Source organism: Mus musculus, chromosome 3 (assembly GCF_000001635.26).
Source record: "Mus musculus strain C57BL/6J chromosome 3, GRCm38.p6 C57BL/6J".
NCBI lineage: Eukaryota > Metazoa > Chordata > Mammalia > Rodentia > Muridae > Mus > Mus musculus.
The window spans coordinates 92,758,157-92,777,209 of record NC_000069.6 but is presented as its reverse complement, the minus strand read 5'-3'; the positions used below and the strand labels follow the sequence as shown (position 1 = coordinate 92,777,209).

Below are 19,053 nucleotides of genomic sequence, written 5' to 3'. Positions count from 1 at the left end.
ATTCCTGACATGACCATTGTTTTTCTTTTTCTTTTTCTTCTTCTTTTTCTTTTTCTTTTTCTTTTTCTTTTTTTTCTTCTTCTTTTTCTTTCTCTTTTTCTTTTTCTTTTTCTTTTTCCTCTTTCTTTTCCTTTTTTTTCTTTTTTCTTTTGGCACACACTGCTTTTCATAACATAGTCATTTTTTCCTTCAAACAGAGTGTGGTATCTAGAGCAATTGTCCTCTTTTAGATGTGTATGTATTTCATATGATGTGATAATAACTTCTGTACTCTACCTGTAAAAACATTTTTTTTAATTTTTAAATGGTCAGTTGTCACCATTATAAAAGTGTGGGGCTAACTTCATGCCCAGGGAGTTTTTGGTACATGCTCACTATTAGGCAGTCATTAGGAGGACCATGATTCTACACTCAGATTAAATTAGAACAATCAGTACACTGGTCAATCGTTTCTTTCCTCGTTATTTCTTGATGGTCTCTTGTAATCAAAGTTGTTACACAGAAATGCAGAAATTTACATTTTTCTTCAAGTCATTTTGCTGTTGTAACTGATGTGCTATAGCATGGGAACTTCTGGCCAGCTGATCATTGGCAGTGCTATCATCCTTCCCCTGTTACTGCCTGATGAAATCTTCACAGATGAAGAGTCCATTAGCAGATAGAGAAATGTTTGGAAGCCTTTTCATGTCTGCTTTCTACTTCTTTGTTGTAATTTAGCACAAGTCACTGGAGTGGTACTTGGACAAAGTAGTCTTTGATCCAGTAGTTTGCTTCAGGTTTCGAACTCTGTCCTCTGTCCTTAGTAGGAAAGAGACTTTGTTAATCTTTACCATTGTCACTCCCACAGAAAGGGATTATCTGAGCTCTCACTCTATCAGATCCTAATGTCCAGTTCTCTTAAATGTATCTGAAAATGTCCCTGCAATATATAATTACATTGCTATGTATAATTTAAGCAAAATAAAGTTCAGAAATTTAAAGGTAAATGTAGACTATTTTTGCACAATACTTAGAGTGTATGCCACAAAGAACAATGTACACACTGAATAATGTTGAGAACTCACCACTTGCAATTTGAACAACTCATACAATGGCATAACTTCAGTATAATATGTAAACAAAACTATGATAAACATAATTTCAATAAAATATAATCATGTATGGTAAAACTCAAAATTAACTGGTAGTACGTTTTATTTTGAAGAGGTATAATGCATATGAAAGAAAATGTACATTACTTCTCTTCCCTATATCAAATTTCAATGTAATGTTATAACAGAGTCTACCTATTTCCTTGCAAATTAATTAGTCATTTTTAGGACAAAATATATTCTCTTTTCACTTTTTTACTTACAGCTTAAATTCTGCCCCAATTCCCAGAATCTCTGTGCTTTCCCCCACATCCCATCTTCTTTTAGAGGATGGGGACCCACTAGTTATCTTCCCATCCTAAACATCACAACTCTGCAGAATTAGCCACATCATCTACCATTGGGACCAGACAGGAGAACCCTGTTATAGAAAGGATGGGAGCCAACCACTGGACTAAGCACGGGTCCCCAATGAAGGAGTTAGAGAAAGGACTAAAGAAACTGTAGGGATTTGCAACTCCATAGGAGGAACAACAATATCAAACAACCATATCCCCCAGAGCTCCAGGGACTAAACCACCAACTAAAGAGTGCACATGGAGCAACCCATGGCTCCATCCACACATATAGCCGAGGATGGCCTTGTCTGGCATCAATGAGAGAGAGGCCGTTGGTCCTGTGAAGGCTCTATGCCCCAGTGTAGGGGAATGCCAGGACGGGAAAATGGGAATGGGTAGGTGGATGAGCACCCTCATAGAGGCATGGGGACATGTTATGGGACAGGGCTTTTTAAGAGGGGAAACCAGGAATGGGAATATAATAGCCAGAAGCTGGAAAGAACCCAGATGCCCCTCAACAGAGGAATGGATACAGAAAATGTGGTACATTTACACAATGGAATACTACTCAGCTATTAAAAAATGAATTTATGAAATTCCTAGGCAAATGGATGGACCTGGAGGGTATCATCCTGAGTGAAGTAACCCAATCACAAAGGAACTCGCACAATATGTACTCACTGATAAGTGGATAATAGCCCAGAAACTTAGGATACCCAAGATATAAGATATAACTTGCCAAACGCATGAAATTCAAGAAGAACGAAGACCAAAGTGTGGACACTTTACCCTTTCTTAGAAATGAGAACAAAACACCCATAGAAGGAGTTACAGAGACAAAATTTGGAGCTGTGATGAAAGGATGGACCATCTAGTGACTGCCATATGCAGGGATCCATCCCATAATCAGCTTCCAAATGCTGACACCATTGCATACACTAGCAAGATTTCGCTGAAAGGACCCAGATATAGCTCTCTCTTGTGAGACTATGCCGGGGCCTAGCAAACACAGAAGTGGATGATCACAGTCAGCTATTGGATGGGTCACACGGCCCCTAATGGAGGAGCTAGAGAAATTACCCAAGGAGCTATAGGGATCTGCAACCCTATAGGTGGAACAACAATATGAACTAACCAGTACCCGGGAGCTCTTGTCTTTAGCTGCATATGTATCAACAGATGGCCTAGTTGGCCATCACTACAAAGAGAGGCCCATTGGACTTGCAAACTTTATATGCCCCAGTACAGGGGAACGCCAGGGCCAAAAAGGGGGAGTGGGTGATTAGGGGTTTGGGGGGGTGGGTATGGGGGACCTTTGGGATATCATTGAAAATGTAAATGTGGAAAATACCTAATTAAAAAAAACATTTGAAATGTAAATAAAATATCTAATAAAATTTTTCAAAAAATCTATAGGAATATAGTTAAAATCTTGAAAGTATCATTTATTCCATCAATAACCTTAAATTTTTTAATTAAAAAAAAATAAAGGATTCCAGAGTCAGGCTACAGCTTTAGGGAAAGCTTCTGCTCCAGTTGTTGGTGGACCCATATGGAGACTCAGTTAAATGTCTGCTACATCTGTGCCAGGGCCTTCTGTCCAACCAGTGTATATTGTTTGATTTGTGGCTCAGTCTCTGAGAGCTCCCAGGGGCCCAGGTAGTAGTCTTTTTTTTTTTTTTTTTTTTTTTTTTTGGTCTTCTGATGAAGATCCTATCCACCACAGGGCCTTCAATCCATCCCCAAATTCTTCCATTAGCATCCGGAAGCTCTGTTCAATGTTGGCTGTGGGTATCTGCATCTGTTTCAGTCAGCTGTTGCGTAGAGCCTCCCAGTGGACAGCTCTGCTAGGCTCCTGTATGCAAGTATAACACAATATCATTAATAGTTTCAGGGACTGGTGCTTGCCTATGGGATGCTTTCAAGTTGGGCCGGTTATTGGTTGGTCATTCTGTCAGTCTCAGCTCCATCTTTGTTCCAGCACTTCTTTTTAGACAAGACAAATTTGGGATTGAAAGTATTGTGGATTGATTGATGTTCTTATCTCTACTGTGGGAACTGCCTAGCTATTTCAGGTTCCGTGTCCCCACTACTAGGCATCTTGGTTAAGGTCACCCACACTAAGTCCTGGGATCCTAATGCAGTCCTGTACTACCAATTCCACAACCTACATAATAGGAAGCTACATATTTCCATTAATTCTCCTGGCCCTCTGTCCCTCTGCCCCTCTCTCTTGTCTCTTCCCACACCTGATCCTGACTCCCCCCCTATTACCTTCCCCATCCACTCTACCACCTATGTCTCTTACTCCTTCTACCTCCTATAAATATTTTAGTGCCATTTTACGCTGTATTCAACCTTCCTCACTTGGACCTTCCTTCTTTAAGTTCTTTGGGCCTGTGGGGTGTGTCATAAGTTGTCTGTACATTTTTGGCTAATATCTACTTACCAGTGAGTGCATACCATGCTTTTTATTTTGAGTCTGTTACCTCACTGAGGATGATATTTTCTAGTTCCATTTAATTGACTGGAAAATTCATGATGTACTTGTTTTGAATTGCTGAATAGTATTATTCCATTCTGTAAATGTACCACATCTTCTGTACCCATTCTTTACTTGAGGGACATCTGGGTTCCATCTAGCTTCTGGGTATTACAAATAAGGTGGCTTTGAAAACAATGGAGCATATGTCATTGTGATATGGTGGAGCATCTCTCAGGTGTACATCCATGAACAGTATAGCTGAGTTGTCACATAGAACTACTACCAGTTTTCTGAGAAAAATCCAGATTGGTTTTCTGAGTAGTTGTTCAAGTTTGCAATGGAGGAGTTGTTCAAGTTAGAAATGGAGGAGTGTTCCCCTTTCTCCACAACCTAGCCAGCATATGCTGTCACTTGAGTATTTGATTTTAGCCATTCTAATTGTAATAAACTTAGGTCATTTTGATTTGCATTTCACTGATAACTGAGGATGTTGAATATTTCCTTAAGTGCTTCTCAGACATTTGAGTTTCCTCTTTAGATATTCCATTGCTTAGCACTGTACACAGTTTTTTATTGGGTTACTTGATTTGATAGTGTCTAACTTCTTTAGTTCTTTATATATTTTATATATTCACCCTCGGTCAGATGAAGGGTTGCTGAAGGTCTTTTTCAAATCTGTAAGCTGCCATTTTGCCCTAATGATAGTGTCTTTTGCCTTACAGAACCTTTTCAGTTTCATGAGGTCACATTTATTAATTGTTGATCTTAGTGACTATTCTGTTCAGAAAATTGTCTCCTGTACCAATGAATTCAAGCCTATTTTCAACTTTCTCTTCCATTAGACTTAGTGCATCTGGTTTTATATTGAGTTTCTTGATCTACTTGGAATTGAGTTCTTTGCAGGTGATTAATATGGGTCTACTTGCATTCTTCTGCATGAAGTCCTCCAGTTAGACCAGTAGTATTTCCTGAAGATGCTTTGATTTTTTCCATTGTATTTTTTGTATTCTGTGTTAAAAATCAAGTGTCTATAGTTGTACAAGTTTATTTCTAGGTATTCCTGTCTGTTCAATATAACACTTGAAGTTCTAGCTACAGCAATAAGACAAGAAATGTAGACCAGGTGCTGAAGATTTAAAAGGAAGAAGTAAACATATCACTGTTTGTGCATGTTAAGCCACTCCAAAAATTTTACTAGAGAACTCCTACTGCTGATAAACAGCTTCTGCAAGTGGATGGATATTAAATTAACTGAAAAAATTAGGAGCCCCTTTTCCTACAAATGATAAGCATATTGAGAATGAAATTAGGGGGAAAGCACAAGACAATAGCCACAAATAATGTAAAATATATTAGTGCAACTCTAACCAAGCAAGTGAAAGAATACATTTCCTTCGTACAAGCACAGAATATTTTTCTTTTGTTTTCTTTCTTTCTTTTCTTCCCCACATGTGAGGAATCTCTGGTTGGTTCTTTATCCTGGCTGTTGTGAGTAATGCAATGATACATATCAGTCTGTAGGTGTCACTGTTGTATGCTGACACCGATGTTTTTGGTGTATACCTGGAATTGGTGTAACTGGATCCAAAGGCAATTCTTGTTTGGGTTTTGAGGTTCATTTTCTCCACCATCCTCAACAGCATTTCTCGCCATTGGTTCTCATTGTAGAGGCCATGATGATTGCTGTGAGCTGGAATCTGAGCACTAGTCTCTTTTACATGTTCCTGATACCTAAAGACAGTAAACATTTTCCATATATTGCTGGTTATTTTTCCTTTAAGTACTGGTTGTTCATTTTTCCGTTTATTAGTTGCATGACTCATGGTAATCTTTTACTTGTTTTGTAGTCCAGGCACCAATTCCCTACCAAATGTATACTGATTCACAGTTTTCTTTCATTTTGTTAGCTGCTCCTTTTCTTCTTGTTACATTTGGCTAGAATGCACTTTTAAAGTTAACTCATTCTTAATTCCTTTTCCTGAGAATGAAGTTTGTTTTAGAAAGTCCTTGCCTATTTATATGCCTCGAAGCATTTTATCTCTCATTGCCTTGAGTGGTTGCCAGTCTTAGAGTTGATTTTGTGCAGTGTAAATGAAACAGGTGTGGCTTTTCTCTTGTCTGTGAGGATTTCCAGCTTTTGCTGTCCTAGGAAATGAATTGACACTCTCTTCTTACAAGTGTGTTACTGACAATTTTGTTAAACATTTCATGTCCTTCTGTGTTGATTTATCTCTGTGTTCTGAAGTCTACTTAACTGGTGTACACATAACTTTCTAGCATTTACACCAATTCATGCTATTTTATTTAATAATTTAGTTCTGGAGTATAATTTGAAAGTTGGCATTGAGCTTTCCATGCTTGATTTCCTTGTTGGCGTGGGCTCTATTACATACCATGTGAGTGTCATGATTGCGTTCTTAAATTTCAGTTGAAATTTCTATGGGTTGCATTTGGTGTAGATTGAATTGAACTTGAAGACTGCTTTCTATAATATAATAATTTTTACAATATTAATTCCACTAGTTTGCAAATACAAGCCCTCCCATCATTAGTGTTATCATCCATTCCTTTCTTCAGTGTCACAAAGTATCATTGTTGAACTCTTTTGCCCTCTTGAATTTATTTCATGGCATTCTTAGGTTTTTTAAGTTCTAGCATGGAAAAGGGATGTTTCCTGATTTCTTTAACAGTATATTCAGTTTCCTCTCATTGCAATGATACTGAATTTGAAATATCTCACTTGTAAAACACTGTATATGACATTTTCTAAGTTCATTTTAGGACATTTCAACAGAGGTTATTTTTTTCCAGTATTTCCACCTGAATCCTTCCTCCTGCCCCCCTCAGTCTTCTAGCTACAAATTTAAGAGTAGAGAAAGTGTAACAGCCTTGTCTTATTCTCAAATTTTAGTGAAATATTTTCATTTTCACACTATTAACTTAATGTTTGATATATCCTTGCCTTTTCTAGAAACTTCATGACATGGGATGTGAATGATGTTTCATTTTTCTGTAGTCTTTTTGACCTCATTGCAGATGAGTATCAAAACTGTATTCCTAAGTCTATTTATATCCTCTATTGCATTTACTAAATTGTTTTAGAATCCTTGTATCTATGTAGTCAGGCCAACCATGATGGTCCTATTTTTTTAATGTTCTCTTATTCAATGTTTTAATATAATTGTTATTACTAGATTATGTTTTGTCCCATGGATTTCCTGGTGTTTGGTGATATGCATTCTTTATTCCTCCTACTAAGTCCTTCAAGGGCTTTACAACTAAGATGAGATATTTATATTGTTGTTTAAATCTGTTCCAGAGGTCACAAAAAGAACATAAGCTACTGAGATTGTTTTGGGCTGTACACCAGAGGTTAATATTTAAGGCCATTTTGATTAAAGCACCAATCATTTTTGTTACAGTGCATAGGGAAACACATTGATACCGAAGGGGGCATTGACCAGCTGTGAATCCAGAGAGATACAATCATGATACGTATTGCATAATTCGCCCATTGGTGCAATAGTGGTCTAGATAGTATGAGGGAAATGTAACTCTTCCTTGGAGGAATAATATCAAATAAGAAATTTGTCCTTAGAAAGAGAATGTTGGTGTCTGAGCTCATTATGGAAATGGTATTTCAGTTGTATTTTACTGAGTCCTTATGAATTTTTGTGGCAATTTTAAATATTACATGCAATGGAGCAGTTTTTGAAAATTTGAGATTATAGTGCATCTACATTGTCTTCTTATTTTCTTTTATTGCTTTAGCCTCTACCACATATCCATCCCTTCTTGGACCTTTTCAAACTCTAATCTCTCTCTTTTCCCTGAAAATTTTTCCAGACATTTAATTAAAATGCATTCCTAAATGTAACCTTCTCAGTCAGTATGAAGTTATTTTTATGTACATTTTTATAGGTAAGCATTTGGCACTGGATAACTTATTGATGTGCTCTTCCCCAGGGAGGAAATATTTTTCTGCTCTCACGGTTCCTTAGTGGCTTGTAGTCCTTTCAGTAGGGCTGGAGCCTCAAGGGCTTTCATCTGTTTACTTTGTAGTGTTTATTGTTGTTGTTATTGTTCAGCTCATGTTTAGGCAGCCATGCTGGTGAGACTTTACATGTCTAGCCTATAGTCTTACTGGGAGGCACATTCTCACAACAACTCACTGAACTTCTGGCCCTTACAATTTATTCACTTGTTCTTCTATATTGATGGTTGATCTTTACTTGCTGAAGTTGTTAAGCAGATCTATTGTTTGGGACTGATTTTCTCAATCTGCCTTTTGAATTGCTGTGGTTTTCATATAAACACTCGTATAAACAGGGCCTCTGTTTATACGAGTGTTTTCTTAATGGGGGGTGAGAACTATACTTTTCTCTGGGGTAAAGGGAGAAATATTTGGAGTGCAGTAGGGAATTATGCTACTGAAGTAATGTGATTGTGGTAAATTTTCCTCGAAGATTTATGACTTCATTGGCCCTGGATAGTTGTCTAGGTTTCAGTACCAGGCATGCTTCCCCACTCCTTGAGCCGATCTTAACTGTAATTAGAGAGCAGTTGGGTAACCACAAGCTATGCCACAACTGCAGCCTTTGGTTTCTTAGTCTTGGTGCTCCTTCTTGTTTCTCTCAGGACACACCTGATAACTGAAACCATCAGTCTGTCCACAGTTTACTAACCATGATATTCACATTGGCTTGAGGTTTAAGTCTCCAGAGATCATACTCAAATCTAGATTCTAGTCTTGGTACATAGCTATGATCAGACAAGTCAGTTTTGGACCTGGGTGTTGCCTTGCCCAGTGGCACATATGTGGTCTAGCTGCCATCTCAGCCACATCATCCTAGAAATCCCAAGGTGAGTCTGGCATAACTGCCCCTGGGTAAATCAGGGATCAGTTTCTGACCTCTCCCAGTAACTAAAGCTGTTGTAATAACCTGAACAAGAAAAGAAAGTCAACCCAGTTGAAACAATGAATAACTCTTCAAGGTAATGTGACCATACATACCTCACTCTGCCTCAGTAGTTAGGTTCCTTTAGGGTGATGCAAGTATTTAGGAATATCTGTTCCTAAGCATAGACATCAATGAAAATGCTCGTCAGAGGCTTATACATCACTAAGTATTTACAGCATGGATGTGTTCAACTAAGGATTATAAGAAAAAACGTAATCCCCCCAAAGTTCAAGGAATTCATCTTGATTATATTAAACATCATAGATTAAAAGAAATAAAGGTGTCATCAAACTACATTATTAAGGCACCTAAAGTTGCAATGAACATTTTATTGAAAATCATAAATAAAGAGCCAAAAATCACATCATTTACCTAAGAACAAATTTGAGAGCAGATGAAAAAATATTTCAGATTAACTAGCATAAGAGGGTAATGTCATAAAGGTCTTTATTTCTCTTAAATGACATTCAGTCTTGAACAAGTCTTTGCTAATGTGTTTGTTGTATTTCTTCTTGGGAGTGCATATGGCTCATTAGCTCTTTTGTCTCATACTCGGGAGTAGACTGTCAATACATCATAGCATATGACTGTTCCTGTATTTTTATAGGTTATCCACATCATTATTTCCACAACATACTAACCCTTTTCCTAACTTCTTAGTAATGTGCCATCTGACATTACCAGTAATCACATTGTGTTTCCATGAGACATATGTGGTGGCTTCTACAGATCAATCAATATTGAAAAATAAAAGACTAGTGTATCATATTCCTAAAGGAGAATTAGATGTAAATTCATGAGATGTCTACTATAAAAGAATTTTCTGAGACAAAGGCAAAGAAAACCACAAAAATAAAGAAACATATTCTCTGTGGTAATAACTACTGCTTCATTATTATTAAGTTATATTAGTTTGCTCAATTTTGGGTTTCCTTGGGAATTTTTCATACAAATTATTTATTCCACATCTCCATCTTTTTTAAATTATAATTTATGCTTTTTTACTTATTTACTTTATGCCCTGGTCACTGACACTCCATTTCAGCCCCCACACAATACTTTCTCCATCCCTCCTACCCTTCCCTTCTGAGAGGGCGGAGGCTTCTGTGTATCTCTCCCACCCTGGCACCTTAAGTCTTTGCAAGTAAGTCTAGGTGCCTCCTCTCCCACTGAGGCCATAAAAAGTGACACAGTTAGAAGAATATATCTCACATACAGTAAAGAACAGTATACAGTAAGGATAGCCCCTGTTCTAGTTGTTCAGAACCCACAGGGAGACCAAGCTGGACATTGGCTACTATCTGCAGGAAGGCCTAGGACCAGCCTCTGTATGTTATTTGCTTGGTGGTTCAGTCTCTCAGAGCCTCAAAGGTTAGTTGATTCTATTAGTCTTTCTATGGATTTCCTGTATCCCTGGTGGCCTGCTATCCTTCTTCCTATTCATCCATGAGTCCCCAGTCTCCATGCACTGTCTCGCTGTGGCTGCCTGAGTCAGCTGCTTTTAAATACTGTGTAAGAGGCAAATGTTTTATATTTTAATTGTATGTTTGAGCCTGTTTGTGTGTATTTGTATTTTATTTGGTCAGTGTGTACAGATATCTGTGTTTGTGTGTGTATATTTGTAAAAATTCAGTTAAGAAGAGGGTTTTACATGCCATGAATCTAGAGCTACAATTGGTACTGAGCTGCCTCACTTAGATGCTAGGAGTTAATCTTAGTTCCTCTTCAGTGTAGATTCTCCATTGATAAGGCATCTCTCAATTGATGTGTTTAAAGACCATATTACCCACTGCACATTTAGCAATTTGCACACATGTCAGTTGAAAACCATATAAGAGGATGCTCTTTTGTTAGACATTTTTATCCATGTCTTGAAATTTCATTGATTTTTCATATATTTTCATAAATATTATCCTTAATATTTCATGGTAATGGTTTAAATGGAAAATAATACTGACTAAATAGACTTTCAGAATGATACCTGAACATGTCTTGGTGCTCACCAGATCCATCATGTAGGGTTTACTGTTTTTGATTTCTAGAATGTACCCACATAGGCACAGCTGTGAAAGAACCTGGATGGAAGGAGACATGCAAACATTTCAATATTTTGTTTTTTTTTCTTTTTTCTTTTTTTTCATTTCATTTCTTTTTTTTTCTTTTTTTTTTAAGCTTAGCATGGGTTACCTACTGCAGATATCACTGTAAGAGCCAGCAGAAAAGGAGCATGATGAAGAAATGAGTGGTTCCACACATGAAATGCACTCACTGATAAGTGGATATTAGGCCAGAAGCTGGGAATATCCAAGATACAATTTGCAAAACACATGAAACTCAAGAAGAAGGAAGACCAAAGTGTGAATACTTCGATTCTTCTTAGAAGGGGGAACAAAATACCCATGGAAGGAGTCACAAAGACAAAGTGTGAAGCAGAGACTAAAGGAATGAGCCTCCAGAGACTGCTCCACCTGGGGATATATCCCATAAACAACTACCAAAACCAGACACTATTGTGGATGCCAATAAGAGCTTGCTGACAGGAGCCTGATATAGCTGTCTCCTGAGAGGATCTGCCAGTGCCTGACAAATATATAAGTGGATGCTCACAGTCATCCATTGGGCAGAACACACAGTCCCCAATGCAGGAGCTAGAGAAAGTACCCAGGGAGCTGAATAGGTTTGTAGCCCCATAGTAGGAACAACAATATGAACTAACCAGTACCCCCCGGGCTCCCTGAGACTAAACAACCAAACAAAGAAAACACATGGTGGGACTCATGGCTCCAGCTGCATATGACCTAGTTAGTGTTCGGTGGGAGGAGAGGCCCTTGGTCCTGTGAATGTTATATGCCCCAGTATAGGGGAATGCCAGGGCCAAGAAGCAGGAGTGGCTGAGTTGTTGAGCATGGGGAGGGGGGAAGGGACAGGGGATTTTTGGAGGGGACACTAGGAAAAGGGGTAACATTTGAAATGTAAATAAAATATCTAATAAAAAAGAAATGAGTGGTAGATACTTATGTAGATACTCTGTAGGAATACCAGGTTTAAGGGTATATGAATTCACTTCCTCATTGCATGCCTGTCATGCCTTAAGATAGATGCAGCTAGCCTGCCCTCAAAGATGAAAGCTGATGAGGAATATCCTGTAATGATCTGTTAGAAAACCATGTGGGTGTCAGTAGGCATGGAATCCCATCTCCAGCCACTGTCTCACAGGCTGGGATAGAGCTCAGGCTCAGAATAAAAGGACCGATGGACAGGCTGCTTCCATCCATTCACTGGCTGACTGAGATACCCACAGATCTTGTGCTACCCTTCATCTTGGTAAGTGTTTACTGGAGCTAAGGGCAGAGACTGCACAGTGGAGCTGGACTAGAGCTGGATTGACTCTGGAATGATTTGTCCCTCTTGTGGCCACATTGATATATGATAAATAATGGTGAAATCTGAGGGATGAGGCAATGGTGTCTGTGACAGTAAGTAGCCACACCATTGATACTAAGAGAAACTGAAAAGCTCTGTATATTTTGGCACTGGAAAATACAATGTACCGTCAGTTTATAGGAATGCTTAGGATGGGATATATATCATAGATAATTGTGCGTCTAGTCAGGTTACCAAGGGTAATTTGGTTTCTGATGAAAATGTTTCCCCTTCCTGGCACTGAAGAAATAGAGCAAGGAAAGCCAACAGTGTCTCAGTTTGGCTTGGCAAAGAAAGAGCCCTGTTTCTGGGATCTGTTCACTCAACAGGACACCACCAGCGTGACACTGACCTTTCTACCCTTAGCTAGAGCAGATGGTAATGTGGATACATCTGACCTCTCATCTCACATCATGGGCACCAGTTCCTAGAAGGACTGAACAGGGTTTACCTATTGTTCTCTGAGTCTGAGCTTATTGCTAAATGTGCTAGAAGGTCCTTGGAAATACTGACCTTAAACTAAGATCTCCTTCAGGTTATGATTGTTCTCCCTTTAACAACTAGTTATCTCTGAAACAGTATGTATACTTGCATGTATAAAGACTAAGAATAGGGTGGGAAAGAAGGATCAGCAGTTAAGAGCACTGGCTTCCAGAGGTCCGAGTTCAATTCCTAGCAACCACAGGGTGGCTCACAGCTATCTGGCATAGGTTCCAATGCAGTCTTCTGGTGTGTGTCTGAAGACAGCTGCAGAGTACTCACATTAAGAAAAATAAATAAATTTTAAAAAATGACTAAGTATAGCACACCTATCTAACATTCAGCAGATATTTATTTAGTGCTGCTGGAGTGAGATAACTGTATTTCATGTGCATGGATTTCTGATATTTAAATACAAGATCAACAGGATGTTTCATTCTGACTATAGTATAAATGAAATGACTATGAATCTTGTTTCTATGATGATCACTAAGGCTTTTGTGGGGCCAGCATTGATCAGGTTATCACAGTGCCTGGTGTCTGACATATCCATGATTCTCTCACAGCTCCTGAACACTCACAGCTGAGATGTCCTGCCAGCAGAGCCAGCAGCAGTGCCAAGCCCCTGCCAAGTGCCCTCCCAAGTGCCAGACCCCAAAGTGCCCTCCAAAATGCCCCCCTAAATGCCCTCCCAAGTGCCCCCCTGTGTCTTCCTGCTGTAGCTTGGGTTCTGGTGGCTGCTGTGGCTCCAGCTCTGGGGGCTGCTGTGGCTCCAGCTCTGGGGGCTGCTGTAGCTCTGGTGGCTGCTGCAGTTCTGGGGGTGGAGGCTGCTGTCTGAGCCACCACAGACCCCACAGATCTCTTCGTCGCCATCGTCACAGCTCTGGGTGCTGTAGCAGTGGTGGCAACAGTGGCTGCTGTGGCAGCAGTGGTGGCAGCAGCGGCTGCTGTGGCAGCAGTGGCAGCAGTGGCTGCTGTGGCAGTAGCCAGCAGTCTGGGGGCTGCTGCTGACCTGGGTGAGGAAGACTTCAAACAAATGGTGCAGGAGGAGCACATGCTCAGAAGATTATCCATTGCCCGATGTCCTCTCCTCCTGCTTCCCTCCTTGTTCTGCCCTCTGAGTTGCTGAAATCTCCTGGGAAATGTTCTGCATTGTCCTCATGAAATGACAATGACCATTTTACCCTTTGTTATAAATTAAAAAAACCTTGACAACCATTCCTGACAAGACCATTGTTTTTCTTTTTCTTTTCTTGGCACACACTGCTTCTCATAAGGTAGTCATCTCTTCCTTCAAACAGACTGAGCAATTGTTTTCTTTTAGAATGTATTTCCTGTGATGTTATACTAACTGCTGTACTGCATCTGTATGAACTTCCTCTCTCTTTGTAATAGTAAATTTGGTGTGAAAATGTAGAAATAGCAATCCCTCCCCACATTTTTTATTAATTAATTAATTTATTTATTATTGATCATTCCTATAGTTTACATCTCAAGTGATATCCCACTTCCTAGTTACCCACTCCACCAACCCCCATCCCAAGATTTTCCACTCCCTGGTTACTCCTCCACCAATATCCTATGTCACATCATCCCTTGCCCTCTCCTTTGCCAATAGGAGAATGCTCCCCCATCCACCCCACCCTCTCCTGCCCCATGGCTCCAGCATTACCCTGTGCTGAGGCATCAAGCCTCCTCTGTACCAAGGTCCTCCCCTCACATTGCTGTCAGGCAAGGACATCCTCTGCTAAATATGTATCTGGAGCCATGGATCCCTCCAGGCACACTCCTTGTCTTGTGGTCTAAACTTTGGGAGAACTGGGTGGTCAGGCCAGTCTATGTTGTTCTTCCAGTGGGGTTGCAATCCCCTTCAGCTCCTCTAGACCTTCTGCCATCTCTCCCACCAGGGTCCCTGAGCTCAGTCTGATGGTTGGCTCCAAGCCTTCACATCTGCAGTTGGTCAGTTGCTTGTGTAACTCTCCAGTAACCACCACACTAGGTTCCTGTCAGCAAGACCCTCTTGACCACAGCACCGGTATTGGGTTTGATGTCTGCAAACATGATGGATCCCCAGGGGGGTGCCACCCCTGGCTGGACTGTCTATGCTGGGATCTTCCAGGCTATTTGAGGTCCATGTCCCCACTTTTAGGCATCTTGGCTAAGGTCACCTGCAGAGTCCAGAGAGCCTAACCCACCCCCAGGACTCCCAAATCCCCTCCTCTACCTCAGGAAGCTACATATTTCCATTCATTTTTCTTACCCTCCGGCCCTCTCTCTTGTCTCTTCCCTCACCTGATTGTCTCCCCTTATGCCCTTCTTCATTCCCTGTAACACCTAGATCTCTCACTCCTTATGTCTCCTATGACTATTTTGTCCCCCCTTTTAAGCTAGATTCAAGCACCCCCACTTGGGTCTTCCTTACTCTTTAAGTTTTTTGGGTCTGTGGGGTGTATCACAGCTATCCAATACTTTATGGTTAATATCCACTTACCGGTGAGTACATACCATGCTTCTCAATTTTGGGTCTGGTTACCTCAATGAGGATGATATTTTCTAGTCCCATTTATTTCTGGAAAATTCATGATGTCCTTTTTTATTTTTTTAATAGCCGAATAGTATTCCATTGTGTAAATGAACCACATTTTCTGAACCCATTCTTCAGTTGAGGGACATCTGGCTTGTTTCCAACTTCTAGGTATTACAAATAAAGCTGCTATGAACATTATGCAGCAGGAGTCATTGTGGTATGGTGGAACATCTTTTGGGTATATATCCAGAGTGATATTGCTGGGTTGTTAGGTAAAACTATTTTCAGTTTTCTGAGAAAACATGATATTGATTACCTGAGTAGTTGTTCAAGTTTGCAATCCCACCAGCAAGAGGAATGTTTCCCTTTCTCCACAACCTAGACAGCATGAGATTTTGATCTTAGCCATTCTGATTGTTGTAGGACAGAATCTCAGGGTCATTTTTATTTGCACTTCCCATATAACTAAAGATTTTGAACATTTCTCCTTTTTAATATTGGGTATATTAGTTATTTACATTTCAAATGTTATCCCCTTTCCTGACTTCCACTCCAGAAATCCCCTATCCTATTTCCCTTCCTCTTGCTTTTATGAGGGTGTGCCCCTACCCACCCACCCACTCCTGCTTCCCAGCCTTCACATTGCCATACATTGGAGCATCAAGCCTTCACAGGACCAAGGACCTCTTCTTCCATTAATGTTCAACAAGGCCATCCTCTGTACATGTATGGTTGGAGCCATGGGTCCCTCCACGTGTACTCAGTGGGTGGTGATATTGTTGTTCTTCCTATGGGGTTGCAAACCCTTTAAGGTCCTTCAGTCCATTCTCTAACTCCTCCATTGGGGACCCAATGATCAGTTCAACCTCAATTGTAATAAACAGAAGTCATGACAAAAAACTGCATGGTATTGGTACAGAGACAGGCAGGAAGATCAATGGAATAGAATTGAAGCCTCAGAAATTAACCCACACTTGATGTTTGACAAAGGAGCTAAAACAACCCATTGGGGGAAAATACAGCATTTTCAACAAATGGTGCTGGTTCAACTAGCAGTCAGCATGCAACAGAATGCACACTGATCGATTCTCATCTCCCTTTTTAAAGATCAAGGACCTCCACATAATATCAAATATACTAAAACTAATAGAAAAGAAAGTGGGGAAGAATCTTGAATACATGGGCACAGGGAAAAAGTTCCTGAACAGAACCTAAAAGATGCTCCAACATATAACAAGAACATTTCTCTAAGTGCTTCTTGACTCTGAGATTCCTCTCTAGATATTCCTTTATTTAGCACTGTACCACAGTTTTTAGTTGTTTTACTTCGTTTGTTGGAGTCTAACTTTTTGATTTGTTTTAATATTTTGGATATTAGCCCTCTGTTTTATGTTGGGTTGCTGAAAGTCTTTTCTGAATCTGTAAGCACCCATTTTGTCCTCATGACAGTGTCTTCTACCTTGCGGAAGCTTTTCAGTTTCATGAGATCACATTTATTAGTTGTTGATCTTAGGGCCTCTTCTGTTCAGAAAATTGTCTCCTGCACCAGTGAATTCAAACCTATTTTCACTTTTTCTTCTATTGGATTTAGTATAGCTGATTTTATGTTGAGATTCTTGATCCATTTGGACTTGAGGTTTTGCAGGGTAATAAATATGGACCTATTTGTGTTCTCCTGCATGCAGACATCTAGTTATACCAGCACTATTTCCTGAAGAGGCTTTCCTTTGTTTTCATTTTATGCTTTTTGGCTTCTTTGTCAAAAATCAAGTATTCATAGTTGTGTAGGTTTATTTCTCTGCCTTTTATTTAATTCTATTGTCTAACCTGAATTTTTCTCTACTAATGTCATGCAGTTTACTCTTTTTGTTTGTTTGTTTGTTTGTTTGTTTGTTTTAACTATTGGTGTGTTGTACACCTTGTGGTCAGTGATGATGATTCCTCCAGAACTTCTTTAATTCTGTAGAATTATTTGTTTTAGCTTTCTTGAGTACTTTTGTTTGTTTGTTTTTCTAGATGAAGTTGAGAATTGCTCTTTAATGGTCTGTAAAATACTGTGTTGGATTATTGATGGTAATTGTATTGAACCTGAGGATTGATTTGACTAAGGTGGCCATTTTCTCTATGTTAATCCTACCAATCCATAAGCACAGAAGATCTTCCCACCTTCTAATATCTTCTTCAATTTCCTTCTTCAGGAGCATGAACTTCTTGTGGAATCTGTTATATAAATAAATCAGAAGAAAAAAATCACATGATTCTTTCCTTAGATACTGAAGAAAGACTTTGGATAAATCTAACACTGCCATTTTAAAAGTTTTAAAGAGATCCTGGACACATACTTAAATATAATAAGAGCAATATATACCAAGCCAATAGCCAACATCAAATAAAATGGAGAGAAACTTGAGACAATCCCACTGAAATCAGGAACAAGACAAAGGTGCCCACTCTCTCCCTGTCTATTCAATATGGTACTTGAATTTCTATTTAGAGCAATAAGACAAGAAAAGTAGATCTAGGAGCTATAAATTGGAAAGGAAGAAGCAAATATATCACTATTTGCAGATGATGTGATAGTATAGTATATATAAGAGACACCAAAAAATCTTACTAGAAAACTCCTACTGCTGAGAAACAACTTCTGCAAGGTGAGTGGATACAAACTTAAATCAAAGAAATCAATAGCCCTCCTTTATACAGCTGATAAAAGGGCTGAGAAAGAAATTAATGGGGAAAACCATGTCACAATAACTACAAATAATATAAAGTATCTTAGTTTAACTCTAATCAAGCAAGGGAAAGAATACAATTCCTTTGTATAAGCACAGGTCATTTTACACTTTCTTTCTTCCTCCTTCTTTGTTTCTTTCTTTGTTTCTTTCTTTGTTTCTTTGTTCCTTCCTTCCTTTTTCTTTCTTTTTTATTCTTTCTATTTTTTTTGAACTTTGTTTTTAATTAGGTATTTTCCTCGTTTACATTTCCAATGCTATCCCAAAAGTCCCCCATACCCACCCACCCCCCCAACCCCTACCCACCCACTCCCCCTTTTTGTCCCTGGGGTTCCCCTGTACTGGGGCATATAAAGTTTGCAAGTCCAAAGGGCCTCTCTTTCCAGTGATGGCTGACTAGGCCATCTTTTGATACATATGCAGCTAGAGACAAGAGCTCCGGGGTACTGGTTAGTTCATATTGTTGTTCCACATATAGGGTTGCAGTTCCCTTTAGCTCCTTGGGTACTTTCTCTAGCTCCTTCATTGGGGGCCGTGTGACCCATCCAATAGCTGACTGTGAGCATCCACTTCTGTGTTTGCTAGGCCCCGGCATAGTCTCACAAGAGACAGCTATATCTGGGTCCTTACAGCAAAATCTTGCTAGTGTATGCAATGGTATTCTTTCTATTTCTCTTCCTGGAGAGCTGGAATCTGGGCATCAGTTTCTTTTCCATGTTCCTGATGGCTAAAAATAGTAAACATTTTCCATATATTGTTGGTTATTTTACTTTTAAGTACTGGTTGTCCATTTTCCCTTTCATTAGTTGCACGATTTTATGGTAATCTTTTACATTTATTTTTTGTAGTCTAGGCAGTAATTCCCCACCAAATGTATTCTGATTCACAGTTTACTATCATTCTGTTAGCTGCCTCTTTCCTGCTTGTTACATTTGCATAGAATGCATGTTGAAGTTAGCCTCATTTTTTTATCATTCACTTTCCTGAAAATGAAGATTTTTGTTTGTTTGTTTTTG

The 19,053-nt window shown here is 39.4% G+C and overlaps 1 protein-coding gene across 1 annotated transcript; it reads left to right on the top strand.

Annotated features, from left to right (window-relative positions):
- The first annotated feature begins 12,144 nt into the window (after window positions 1-12,144).
- Window positions 12,145-13,995, top strand: Lce1h (late cornified envelope 1H). The gene is made up of 2 exons (NM_026335.2): window positions 12,145-12,199; window positions 13,345-13,995. The coding sequence occupies exon 2, from the start codon at window positions 13,367-13,369 to the stop codon at window positions 13,787-13,789; it is 423 nt and encodes a 140-aa protein (NP_080611.1). The 5' UTR covers window positions 12,145-12,199; window positions 13,345-13,366; the 3' UTR covers window positions 13,790-13,995.
- The last annotated feature ends 5,058 nt before the right edge of the window (window positions 13,996-19,053 follow it).